The sequence below is a fragment of the Geotrypetes seraphini genome, chromosome 1, assembly GCF_902459505.1.
Source record: "Geotrypetes seraphini chromosome 1, aGeoSer1.1, whole genome shotgun sequence".
Taxonomy (NCBI): domain Eukaryota; kingdom Metazoa; phylum Chordata; class Amphibia; order Gymnophiona; family Dermophiidae; genus Geotrypetes; species Geotrypetes seraphini.
Window position 1 is genome coordinate 465560000 of NC_047084.1, and position 12522 is coordinate 465572521.

The 12522-nt window shown below is 47.3% G+C and overlaps 1 protein-coding gene across 1 annotated transcript; it reads left to right on the plus strand.

Moving 5' to 3' along the window:
• The first annotated feature begins 1594 nt into the window (after window positions 1-1594).
• On the plus strand, window positions 1595-11215 carry LOC117364023 (LHFPL tetraspan subfamily member 4 protein-like). The gene is made up of 3 exons (XM_033952789.1): window positions 1595-2183; window positions 2702-2938; window positions 10878-11215. Exons 1-3 carry the CDS (start codon window positions 1784-1786, stop codon window positions 10904-10906), a joined length of 666 nt encoding a protein of 221 aa, XP_033808680.1. The 5' UTR covers window positions 1595-1783; the 3' UTR covers window positions 10907-11215.
• The last annotated feature ends 1307 nt before the right edge of the window (window positions 11216-12522 follow it).

Below are 12522 nucleotides of genomic sequence, written 5' to 3' on the forward strand. Positions count from 1 at the left end.
AGAATTGACTTCGGGGAGAGGAAGTCTGATCGGTCAGCAGATAGCCATGTCAAAGTGAGTCTATCACAGAGCCTGGGATGGGCTCCGCAATCGACTCACTTTGCCTTGGCGATCTACCGGTCGATCACGATCGACCTATTGGGCACCCCTGTTCTACAGTATGCCCGCCAGAATGGACAGAGCACCCTAAGATTCAGCATACCATTCCTATTGCACTGGAAATAGTCATTATTGTTATTTATATGTTTAGGGAGGTGATCTTTTCAATATTTTTAAAATAACTACACTATTATACTTTACCTCTACCTTACAACTAAGAAGTGTTCTTAGGAAACCTATTGAAATTTTTCATAGGAACGTTAAGCCTTCCATTCAGAAAAGTGGTCCCATCTATATCACTTGGCATGCTTGTGGAATGAATGGCCAGAAAGGCTTTAGCAAACGTTCCTAAACCTGGTTATATGTGCATTCATTCTTTCACAGTGTACTTGAGGACAATCCCATCCAGCTCAAAAAACAAAGGCATCGGAAAAACTTTGCTGACACGTTCCCTCTTTGGGAGGTTCTGCAGTTTCTTCATCAGTTTCCCTTAATTCCAGACTAGGATGAAACGTATAAATATTCAACAGGTTTATGTGCCCGTTAAGAGGAATTTCATTTTGTATGTTATGTTATGCTTATTCTTTTGTTCACCACCATGATGGATCCTAAATCGTGGTATACCAAGTTCTCTTAAATAGGTTAGTTTAAGTGCACAGGTCTAACAAAACAGTTAACATAGCTGGTTAGGCTAGAATTCTATACAGGAAAGTAGGTGCCCTCTTTATACAGAGTGCTGAAAGCAATGGTGCTACAGCATGGAAAGACATGATAACATCACCAGCTGCTACAGGTACAAAATAGCTGTCCATAGCGACATTAACAACTTAAGAGACCCCTTCTTTTTCTTCTCTTCTTATTCCTCTTCTTCACAGTGTATTTAACAGGATTGGCTCAACAGAGAGTGGCCCCCTACCCTCTTAGCTTCGCTTCCAGCATCCTCCCGTGGGGTTCAGCATCACTCCCTCAAGGGCTGGCTGAAGGCAGCCTGTCATGCTGCGACTGTTGCCCCTACCAGTGACCAACATAAACTTTTAAAAGCAGAGGAGTGAGAAAGGTGAGGGAATAGTGCCAGAACTGCAAGGAGGGTGAGGAGTTGGGGGGGGGGGGGAGGTGAGGTCAGAGGCTGGGTATTTTGGCACCCTTAGTAGCTAGCACCCTGGGCCAGAGCCTCGCCTGGTCCAGTGGTTATAAGCCGGCCTTTTGTTTTAAGTCCTTCATTTTTGCTTCTAAGATATATAAAGATGACTCACTTTTGTTGGCTATGAGTGGGACATGCTCAGAACCTTTAAAATTTCTATAGCCAAGAGGAAGGCAGATTAGGTCAATTCTTGGATGCTGTATACCTGGCGTTCTAGCACAATGATTACGTTTGAACTGGAATCGCAGGGAAGGAAGGTGCTGTCTCTCTTCCTCCTCCCCTAGTCAGGAGACATGTGATGGGTAGTCTAACTCATCAGGATTTGCGCTTATTCTTTCCCTGCCACCAGCCTGCGTGCTACTGAACCGTTAAAGGACAGACTGCGAAAAAAGCATTGAAGCAGCACATTCTCCCTACCATGGTGGAGTCTGAAGCACCACCGTCTGCTCAGCAGCACTAATCACAGCTCTCTCCTCCCTCCTTCTTGACACTACAAGCCAGGCTGAGCAGCCTTAAATATAACTGGTAGATCTAATATTCACCATGCTGGAAGCCAAGGAAGTGGCCAAACTCTATCAGACAGATTTTGTCCGCAATGCTCGGGCAGTTGGTGCCCTTTGGGCTGTCTGTACCCTCTGCTTTGGCCTCATTGAGATTGTGGTCCTCATCCAGCCTACCTGGGTGCGGACAGCACCAGCTCGCTGGATGCCGACCAGTGTAGGCCACTTTGGCCTCTATCAGGTGTGTGAGGAGGCAGAGTGGTCTGTAGAGTGCCGGGGGTCACTGGCCACACTGACCCCTGTGCCAGCCTTCAAGGCAGCAGCGGTGTTTGTGCTGATGGCGTTGGTGCTGGTGTTGGCTAGTGTGGGCTGCTTCGGGCTGTTCTGGTTCTGCAATGCAGCTACTGTGTACAAGGTCTGCGCGTGGCTTCAGCTGACAGCTGGTGAGTGCCTGAGTGGGTGGTTGCTGGGGTGAGCTGGATTATGATGTCTGGTTGGATGGGGCAAGATGCATGGTATAGATGGGGGAAGGCATAGATCTGCAGGAAAATCTTCTGTGGCCTTTGTATTTTTTTCTTCCTTCAGATTTTGTCTTAGTTGTTCCATTGCAGTATGTATTATGTATTCTTTCAATCTCTTCTCCTCTGTCTCTCTCCTGTCATTTCCTTTCTCCTCTCTTCTTATTTCATTCTTATGCTCTGTCTGTCATTGAACAAAGCTCTGCTTCAGTTTCTACTAGCTTTCTTAAAGGCATAGCACCTGCTTTGAAAACTCCCTGCTAGTCTAGTACCGAGACCCATATGCGGTTCAACCATATTCAGTATAGAATATAATCAAGACTGTCATTCTTAAGGATCCAGAAATGGGTTCCTCGAGAGATTCAGAAGGTGATAATTGGATAATTCTTAAGATTATTATAGGTGTAGGCTGTAAATTAACTTTGGGTATTGGGTATTTTCAGCTACCTGTCAAGCGCTGGGCTGCATCATTTTCCCTGATGGCTGGGGAGCCCCAGAAGTACGGTTCCTGTGCGGGCCAAAAGCCGGGAGTTACCACCTGGGGAACTGTGCCATCCACTGGGGTTTCACCCTGGCCATCTTGGGGATCGTTGATGCACTGGTGCTCTCTGTGCTCGCCTTTGTGCTAGGGAACCGCCAAGACGCATTGTTACCTGAGGATTACACACCAGAGAAGAGAGGTAAGGCTGTACTAGCATCCTCTTTGTTGTTAAAACTGCATATACACTGATCCTAGCCTTAGAGAAAGGCAGGTCTTCTTTAATACTGCACATACATTTATCACACCCTAAGGCAGGGGTGTCAGAGTCCCTCCTTGAGGGCCGCAGTCCAGTCGGGTTTTCAGGATTTCCCCAATGAATATGAATGAGATCTATTTGCATGCACTGCTTTCATTGTATGCTAATAGATCTCATGCATATTCATTGGGGAAATCCTGAAAACCTGACTGGTTTGCGGCCCTCGAGGAGGGACTTTGACACCCCTGCCCTAAGGGGAAGGCAAGTCTCATTTATTACTTTAAACATTTATTACACCCTGAGGGGAGAGACTGGACCTTTTAATATTACATATTGTCAGATCAGTCTCCTTTTACACCACACATCGCACCCTGAAGTGAACACAGGTCTCTTTTAATATAGCACACAACAATAATTTTTTTTACGTCTATAGCACTACCAGGTGCACGCAGCACTGTACATTGGACATGCAAGAGATGGTCCCTGCTCAAAAGAGCTTACGATCTAATTATGACAGATACACAGGAAAAAGGGGGAGCCAGAAAATAGTGCTTGTGTATGGAATCAGAGGGGGCTGAAGGGGTAGGTAGGGGACTATCGAGGGGATGACAGACAGATACATTGATAGGTTTAGGATTTAAATGCAGCTTCAAATAAGTGGGCTTTCATCCTGGATTTGGATAGCACCAGAGATGGAGCCTGACATAATGAGCCAGGAAGATTGTTCCAGCATGCGGCGTAGCAAGGTCAAAGGGATGGAGATGGGAGTTGGCAGTATTTATTTATTTAATCTTTTTTTTTTTTTTGCCCATCCTCCCAAAAGAGCCCAGAACGGGTTACAATTTAATATACATATTATAGGTTAGCTAAAGAAAGATAGTGAAAGACTTGTAATAGAGAGAAACAGTAGAGCAGAAGGGTACCAACAGAAGGGACTTGTCTGACGAACGGAGTTCCCCGGGGGGACGTATAGGGAAGAAAGGTCTTCTTTAATACTGCACATACCCACACACACACACACATTCCACCCTGAGGGAAAGACAAGTCTTTAATACCGCATACCTACCTGCACTCATTCACCCCGAGGGGAATATAGGTATCCTGTGTAGGTATTCCCAACCCTGTCCTGGAGGGCCACTAGGCCAGTTGGGTTTTCAGGATAGCCCTAATGAATATGCATGGAGCAGATTTGCATGCCTGGCACTTCCATTATATGCTGATTTCTCTCATGCATATTCATTAGGACTATCCTGAAAACCCGACTGGCCTGGTGGTCCTCCAGGACAGGGTTGGGAGCCACTGGCATAACACACATTCATCCCACCCTGAAGGAAAGGCAGGTGTCCTTTCGTTCTGCACACAAATCTGCTTCAGTATCCTCTGTCACATAAATTTCTCCTGAGGTTAGAGATGCTCATAATTCTATTATATAACAAGCAGAATTGCATGTTTACAGCCCTAGAGTCCTCTGCATGCCCCTCCTTCCACCCTCTGCAGGGAGAACATCTCTCGCCCACTCTGTACTGGTGCTTTTGATTGGCTGTTGCTAGGTGATGGCCCAGGCTAGGCTTAATGGTGAGAGCTGCAGTGCGGGAAGGGGCTGCCATTCATTCCTCACTGCAGCAGGCACAGATGAGAAATAAGCTTACTCCTGTCATGTCCCGATACGCTGGCACTCGCACGTACTGCTGTTCAGCTCCCTAACTGAAAAGCAAGCAAAAGGAAATGTACCCAGCTTTATCATAACAAACGGGCCAATGGGAGGGGTGTGTGACTGATTTATGAATAGCTTAGGTTGGGAGCAGTATAAACACTCAGAAAATGCAGGATTGGATTGGTTTGGTTTATTTATTTATATTATACGCCCTTACCCAGGGCGAGTTACAAACTTACAGACAAAATACATACAAGATCGACAATAAATACACCCACACAACAGAGGAAAAGATACAAACGATAAAAATACATAGGCGACCAGCACCTAACTGTCATCATCTCCTCCTCATTAATGTTGGGTTTAAGAGGGAGCAGGGCAGAGATTCAAAATCCGCTCACCATCTAAACAGCAACATTCAGTTGAAAAAAGGGAGGGGTAAATAACTGAGAATTATTGGTATTTATCTCATGTCTTTTCAGTATGAGTTGAAGGTATTACGTTTGTACTACAGTGTTGCACAGGGACAGAAATTTCACCCGTCTCTATCTGTCCCCACTGGAATCTATCCCCATCCATCCCCACTAAGATCCATTCCATCTCCACCCATAAGCACAGATACTTCCAGCATTAAGGCTGCAGAGAAAGAAAAAAAAAAAAAAGATGGGGAATTTATTTGTAGAACAGATTCAATTATTCTTAAAGGCTCAAACCATTTCAGATTAATCTTTTGGCACTGACATTTTTGATGAGATCTCTTAGAGCAAACATGTATATTATACCTGCAGAATGTCAAAGCATTGAGTTTTAAGCAGTAGTGGAGATGATGCTTGTAGTTTTTCTCAGTGTGTTCCAAGTCTTGATGTCGCCAGAGATTTGGAGTACACTCCTGCGAGAACCCTGTGGCAACGTCTTCCGTCCTGTGGAATTGCAGTGGACCCAGAAGTCAGACCTGTGGGTTTCCCGCAGGTTCCGTGGGATTCCTGCGCAGCTCTGTAGTTTGTGCCCGAGGTAATGGAGGGTTAAGTGATTTGCCCAAAGTCATGAGGAGGAGTGGGATCCAAACCCTGGTTTCCCAGATTCAAAGCCTGCTGCTCTAACCATTATGGATTAAACTTGTATAACATCTGGTTTAGGCTAGGCTGGGCAGGTAAAGTGTGAATGGAAGGGAAGGAATAGGTGGGAGTGCTGAGGAATGGAGAAGGAGGGATTGAGATGGAAGGGAAGAGAAACGGAGAGCAGAGGATGAAAAGGGAATAAATGGGAAGGAAGAGTACAGGATAACGAAAGAAGTGTGATGAAAAGGTGAAAGGCAAAGTGGATGGATGACTTTTCCCTAATTTTCCTTGGGTGAGGATACCACCAATTATGAGAAGCCACTGAAAAGTTCTCAGCCCAACCAAGACGAGAATGATGTGGAGCCATGAAACTTTCAAGTTATTCTACACTTTCCTTGACACTTAATTTCATTTCATATCATTGAAACAAAAAGTGCCAAGAAAAGTGTTGAACATAAGAATTGCCGCTGCTGGGTCAGACCAGTGGTCCCTCATGCCCAGCAGTCTGCTCACAGGGCAGCCCGTAGGTCAAAGACCAGTGCCCTATTTGAGTCTAGCCTTACCAGCCACACTTATTTGTCTTTACAAAGCTGGAGGCAGTAGCCCATGCCATGGCTGACTCAGAAGTCTTCCCTCTGACATCAGAAGGAAGGAGGAGGAGGAGGGAGCCGGTCAGAAGAAGGTAAACACCTGTGGAATGGAGGCACGAACTTGGGACACAGAATGGAGGGGCACTTTGGGACATGAGAGAGAGGAGGTGCGTTGGGATATGGAAGAGAGGAAGCACTACTTCAGACAAAGGATGGAAGGAAGAAGGGAGGGGCATGATCTTGGGACATAGGGTGAAAGAATGGAGGGAGTGAGGGAAAAATGCTGAGGTGAGGGAGGGAATAGAAAGGGAGCATTGTTGGGCATGAGTGTCTGACAGGGAAAGAGAGATGGTGCATATGGGGAAATGGAGAATTGTTGGGTATAGGAAGGAAGAGAGAATTATTGGACATAGTAGGAGAGGAGTGATGTAGGGATGCATGAGGAAGAAAGAGATGAGAGGAAGAAATGGATGTGGTGGAGAGGGAACAATGGGACCAATGGAAAGGGATGCAAGAGTGGTCTCAAGGAGGTGGAGAAGGTGGAAATAATACTAGGATCAGACTGGGAGGGAAAAAGAAAGTTTTCCATTACTCTATGCTAAGATGGAAGGCATCCAGATCAGCCGCTGGCAGTGTGTAGGAAACGCTGCCCGCAGCTTTGTGAAGAGAAACAAGATCCAAGTTGCATACAAATTCAACTTAAGAATGGTTTTAAAAACAGAACTTGTTCTTAACCCAGGGACTGCATATATAGGGTTTCCATATGGGTCCAGAAAAAGGAGGATAGATTAAAACATCCGGGTTTTATTTCCATTGCTTTCAGTGGAAGTGACTCTCCCTGTTTCTCTCCTTACCCACTCCTTCCCTCTTCATGTGAGACTGTCATTGGAGAGCAATACTGTAATCTGTGTTAGAAGATTGTTCCTTATTTTCTGTATTTTATTATTTTAACCTTTAAAGTAGGACTACATTTGATTGTGGAGTTGGAGGAGTGGCCTCGTGGTTAGGGCTGCAGCCTTAGTACACTGAGGCTGCAGGTTCAAGTCCAACACTGTTTCTTGTGACCCTAGGCAAGTCATTTAATACTCCATTGCCCAAGGTACATCAGATTGTGAACCCACCCGGACAGATAGGGAGAAATACCTGAGTACCTGAATATAAAGCACGTGGAGGGGCATAATCAAAAAAAGTCTAAGTCTCCTTTTGGCCTAAGGCGCTAAACGCTGAAAGTAGCAGCAGGGAAAATGTCCATTCTAAAAAAAAACATCCAAAATGGGTTTTTTTTTTGAGAATGGCCTACCACTATGTTCAGCAGTTTAAACACCCAGACCACTACGTCTAAACTTACAACACATTATCAATCAAAAACTAGCCTAAGTCCCAAACGCCCAAAACAAGACTTTTAGGCGACGCGGTAGGAGAGATGGCTCATCTCCCCTGCCGTAATCAACCCCCAACCCAAACTGCCGTGACCCGCGGCAGGAGAGATGCTCAATCTCTCCTGCCGCGGTTCGTGGCAGTTTGGGAGGGGGGTGATCGCGGCATGAGAGATGCCCAATCTCTCCTGCTGCAATCCATCCCCAATCCCCAAACCAGTACTGGCAAGAGGGAGCCCAACCCCTCCTGCTGAGGTGTGAGCCCCTCTTAAAATACAGGCAGGAGGGAGCCCAACCCTTTCTGCCCACGATGCAACCCCCCACCCCCCTTAAAATATGGGCAAGAGGGAGCCCAACTTCTTCTACCCACGATGTGACCCCACATGGGTTGGCCACATGTGCCTAAGGCCCCGCCCACAGGAGGGGCTTAAGGCAACTGGGCCAATTCCAGTTGGCCAAGGTGCCAAAGGCGGGTGTGGTGTGGGCGGGCCTTAGGCACCTGGTCCAATCAGGCCCTAAGACCTGCCATTCGACCGGGCTTGGGACTACTAACTGTAAGTGGAGGGGGATGTTGGGGTGAGGGGGATGGTCCCGGGATTCGGGGTGGTGGTTCGGGGGCAGTCATAGGGGGGGGTGCATTGTGGGCAGGAGGATCTGGGATCCCTCCTGCCTGTATTTTAAGGGGGGTGGAGAGGTCGCGTCATGGGCAGGAGGGCCTGAGATCCCTCCTGCCCATATTATAAGGGGGGGGGATGCATCATGGGCAGGAGGGGTTGGGCTCTCTCCTGCCTGTATTTTAAGGGGGACGGGGGTCGCATCATGGGGAGGAGGGGTTGGTGCTCCTGCCTGCCCATATTTTAAAGGGGGGGTGTCGCGAGGCTCACGCCTCAGCAGGAGGGGTTGGACTCCCTCCTGCTGGTATTGGTTCGGGGTTGGGGTGTCATGTCTCGGCAGGAGGGGTTGGGCTTCCTCCTGCTGGTATTGTGTGGGGGAGGTGGATCGTGGCTGGAGAGATTGGTTATCTCTCTTGCCACAATCACAATCCCCCGAACTGCCGTGAACCGCGGCAGTTCAGGGGGAGGATCGTGATTGCGGCAGGGGAGATGAGGCATCTCTCCTACCACGATCGTTGCAGTGGGGGGTGGGCAGGTTGCCAGGGCCGCTGAGCTGATCGCGGCAGCCACGATCAGCTCAGCGGCCTTTTTTCGGCACTTATACCTGTTTTGACTTGGTCTAAGTCCAAACGTATAAGTTCTGACTAGGCAACCTGTTAAAGGTTTTGGTTATACTTGCTGTATGATTAAGTCTAGGTCAGGGGGGCTTGATGAAGGAGGGCATCAACATTGTTTTTTCCAAACAGCGATGAGCCCCTCCAACATCGATCGGCAATGCGGGCCCCCCCCCCCCCCCCCCATCGACGGAAAGTAAGACTAGCAAGCAAAGCGGGTAAGAAAGGCAGCGGGAACTGTAATTGTGCAAGCGGTGCTGCTTGCCCAAAGCTTCCCTCTGATGCAGCTTCCTGTTTCCGCCTGGGTGCATGGTGGGGTGGGGCAGGGCAGGGGGCCCAGTGTACTTGGGTGCCTAGGGGCCCTCGATGAATTAATCCTGCCCTGCTTTTTGGACATTTTTTATTTTTGATTATGAGCCCCATAGGCTATAAGTGGTATATAAATACTAAAATAAATAAAACTGTGATTAATCTATTAAAGGCAGAGCACAGCCAGCAGTCTTTTGGGGGCACAGGACTGAGGGAGCCATTCATTTCTTCTCCCTCCTCCCCACATTAGGTACCGCAATTTTGCCAGTTGGGATGCAGAACCCCCACCAATCAAAGAAATCCACTGCCAAAGCTGCCTCCTTCCTCCATGGGCTGCATCCAGCCGCTGATGCCAGCACTCCCTCAACATGCTCAGTTCATGAACAAACTGAGCATGCTTGGGGAGCACAAGTGTCAGTGGTCTAAGGCATGACACTGACTTCTTTGCTTCTGCCACAATATGAGGAGAAAGGGGGCAACTCAGACAGCAGATATATTTGGCTGATGGAGCTTCAGCTACCCTACTGAACAGGTATTGCAGCTTTGGAGGGGACCGGTGCCCAAAGGAGAGGACCAGGTCTCAAGGACCCCCCAAATATCTTTCTCCCTCCCCCCAGTCCAATTCTCTTTCTACCTCCCTTCTTCCTCTATCCCAGGTCCATTATTTATTTCTTCCCTCTCTCCAACCACCCCCCTCCCCAGTCCAACATCTCTCTCTCTCTTCTCCATCCTTCTCTTCCTCAGAGACATCTCTCCCTTTCTCCCCTCCCTTCTTGGCCTTGCCCACGGTTTTCTCTTAATTTCCTCCCTCCCTCCCCGCCTTGTATGGTCCAGCATCTCTCCCTCTCCCCCTAGACCTGATAGTATCTCATTCTCTCCCACTGCATCCAGCGTATGTTTGAATCCAGCCTTCAGCCCTACTGCATCAGCAGCAACTGTACTGAAAGGTTGCCTGGGGTCTGTACTGGGCCTTTCCCTCTGACCTGGCTTACCCCATGTGACACAACTTCTTGTTTTATTAAGATAGCAAGGAGTTCTATCCTTGTAAGTCATCCATGCATGAGATAGCCAGGACTCTACAGAAGCACTGAGACCCAAATTCTGTAATTGGTGCATTATGTTAGGCACCTATTTTGGAGGCGCCCAACTAGATAGGAGCCTATCAACAAGTTAATTAAGCTTTTTAAATCAGCAATAATTGAAACGTAGGTGCCTATCAAGAAAGCGTGATTCTGCAATAAGGCGTCTCTAAAAATTTAGGCGGCCTTCAAAAAAAATAGGCACTATGCACGTTAGGCGTGGGCGTGGCTACGTATTAGGCGCCTTGTTGTAGAATTGCTGCTCTTAAGCATGCTTAAGCGCTCACATAGGTGCCTAACTTTTAGTTGTGCCTAGAGCTTGTCTATTTATTGGGCACCTCCAAAATAGGTGCCGCTCAGCATGATTCATTAAACAGCACCCAATTTTACTTGAATCATGCTGAACAGTGCCTATATCGGCGCTTAACTTTTGGGTGCTTCTAATAGAATTTAACACATCTATAACACATCTTGCCCTGGGACAGTAGGGACTTGGTGAAAAGGCCGAGTATTGCTTTGGGTTTTGTAGTGTAATTTTCATTCACTCTATCCTCTTTTTTTCCCTTCCTTTGCCTCCTTTTCATTCAGGTCTTCCGATCGCACTTTCTCCTGACTGACTTCTGCTGCTGCTTCTCTTTATGTGCAAGACTCAAGACTTCATTCTTCGAACCCTTTACCTGCTTTCATAAGTGTTTTCCACTTCATGATGAAACAAGGATTTCCAGGCATGGGTATCAAGTGTGATGCCAATGAACAACTTCCAACCATAGTCAAACTCTGCTCTTCCAATGGGTGAAGAATGGTCAAAGAGCCGAATACCTACAATGGTGACACCCAACCCAGAATGGATTCACACCATCCAAATCTCAGGGTTCCTGATGGACAGGTGGTGTCAACTGAAGTCTAGTCTAGACTCTTTGCCATTCATGCATAGATACAACATTTTGAAAGTTGCTACAATTGCGTGGTAGGGGCTTTAAAGCATTTTCACCCTCTATTCAGAACTCGCTCCTGCTTGTGTCTTTCCTTGAAGTCTTGATTGGGTGTGTCCTTTCTCACTTTGTGTCTGTTAAAAAAAGACTGAATAAACTTACTCTTCTGGAGAGAGGTGCGTGGTCTGCTTGTACGGTGTAAGGGTGCTAGGTATCTTTGGCAAATTTTCAGCCCCTCCCCCTCCAAATTAACCTTTAGGCCCCCTTGGCTGCCTCAACAATCCTGACCACCTTTCCCTGAATAATCTGGGTATAAAGACTCCTTGAAAACCACCCACCCACCTTGTTTTTGAGTTTGGTTCATTGTCAGGATCAATTTTGTTTTATCTTGACTGTGGCAGCTCTTTGCTGCCGCCGCCGCCGCCTCCTCCCTCCCACTAACAACTCCCCCAGGTCATAGCCAACTTTTGAAAATGATTGGGGGTGCTCAACACATAACTCACAAATTTCTCCTCATCCAGCAAAGGAAAAAAAAAAAATACATCTGGTAGTTAGTTACCAACCTGTATCTAAATGTCAAGAATAAGAAAGGTAGCATGACATCAAAAGTTATCACTCTCTCCTCCCCCTCACAGCTTGTCAGCATCATGCTTTCTCTCTCTCTCTCTATTCAAGTCATGCATAGCACTTATTTCCAACCAGTCCCCTTTTTCCCCTCAGCCATCTACACCACACTCATTTCCCCAATTTTTTTTATTTCCCCTAATTTCTTCTTCCCCTCCCCCTCACTTAGGGTTACCAGATGTCTGGATTTCCCCGGACATATCCTCCTTTTGGGGGTCCAAACAGCTTTTCAAAATCTGGCGCTTTGTCCGGGTTTTGAAAAGCTTTTCTCCATATCACGTCGGGCAGGAGGGCATGTGCGGATTGTCCTGCCCGACGAAAGCAGGCTGCAGGGGGCAGGACTAGGATGTGATGGAGCGGGGATGGGTGGAACTGGGTGGGTCTGGGGAGTGGGTCTAGGGGTCCAGATTTTTCAAACGGAAATATCTGGTAACCCTACCCTCACTCCTCCTGGTCCCTTCCTCCCTCCCTCCCTTCCGACTCCTCCTCCTTCATCAGTATAATTTTGATTTTTTTATATTTGGGGGCAGGGAGTTTAATAGCTCTCTTCCTGCTCCACTCCCTAAATCTTTTTAGCATGTTCTGCTTTTCATTTTCCTTAACCAAGACTATTTCCCTCCACTCCCCAATCTTTTGTTCTTGTACAATCAGAGCAGAGGTACCAGAGCAGACGTAAC

Coding starts and splice junctions, on each gene's coding strand:
- LOC117364023 (XM_033952789.1), top strand. CDS start 1,784: ATGCTGGAAGCCAAGGAAGTGGCCAAACTCTATCAGACAGATTTTGTC. Junction 2,184..2,701: donor GTGGCTTCAGCTGACAGCTG/GTGAGTGCCTGA, acceptor GGGTATTTTCAG/CTACCTGTCAAGCGCTGGGC. Junction 2,939..10,877: donor TTACACACCAGAGAAGAGAG/GTAAGGCTGTAC, acceptor CTTTTCATTCAG/GTCTTCCGATCGCACTTTCT.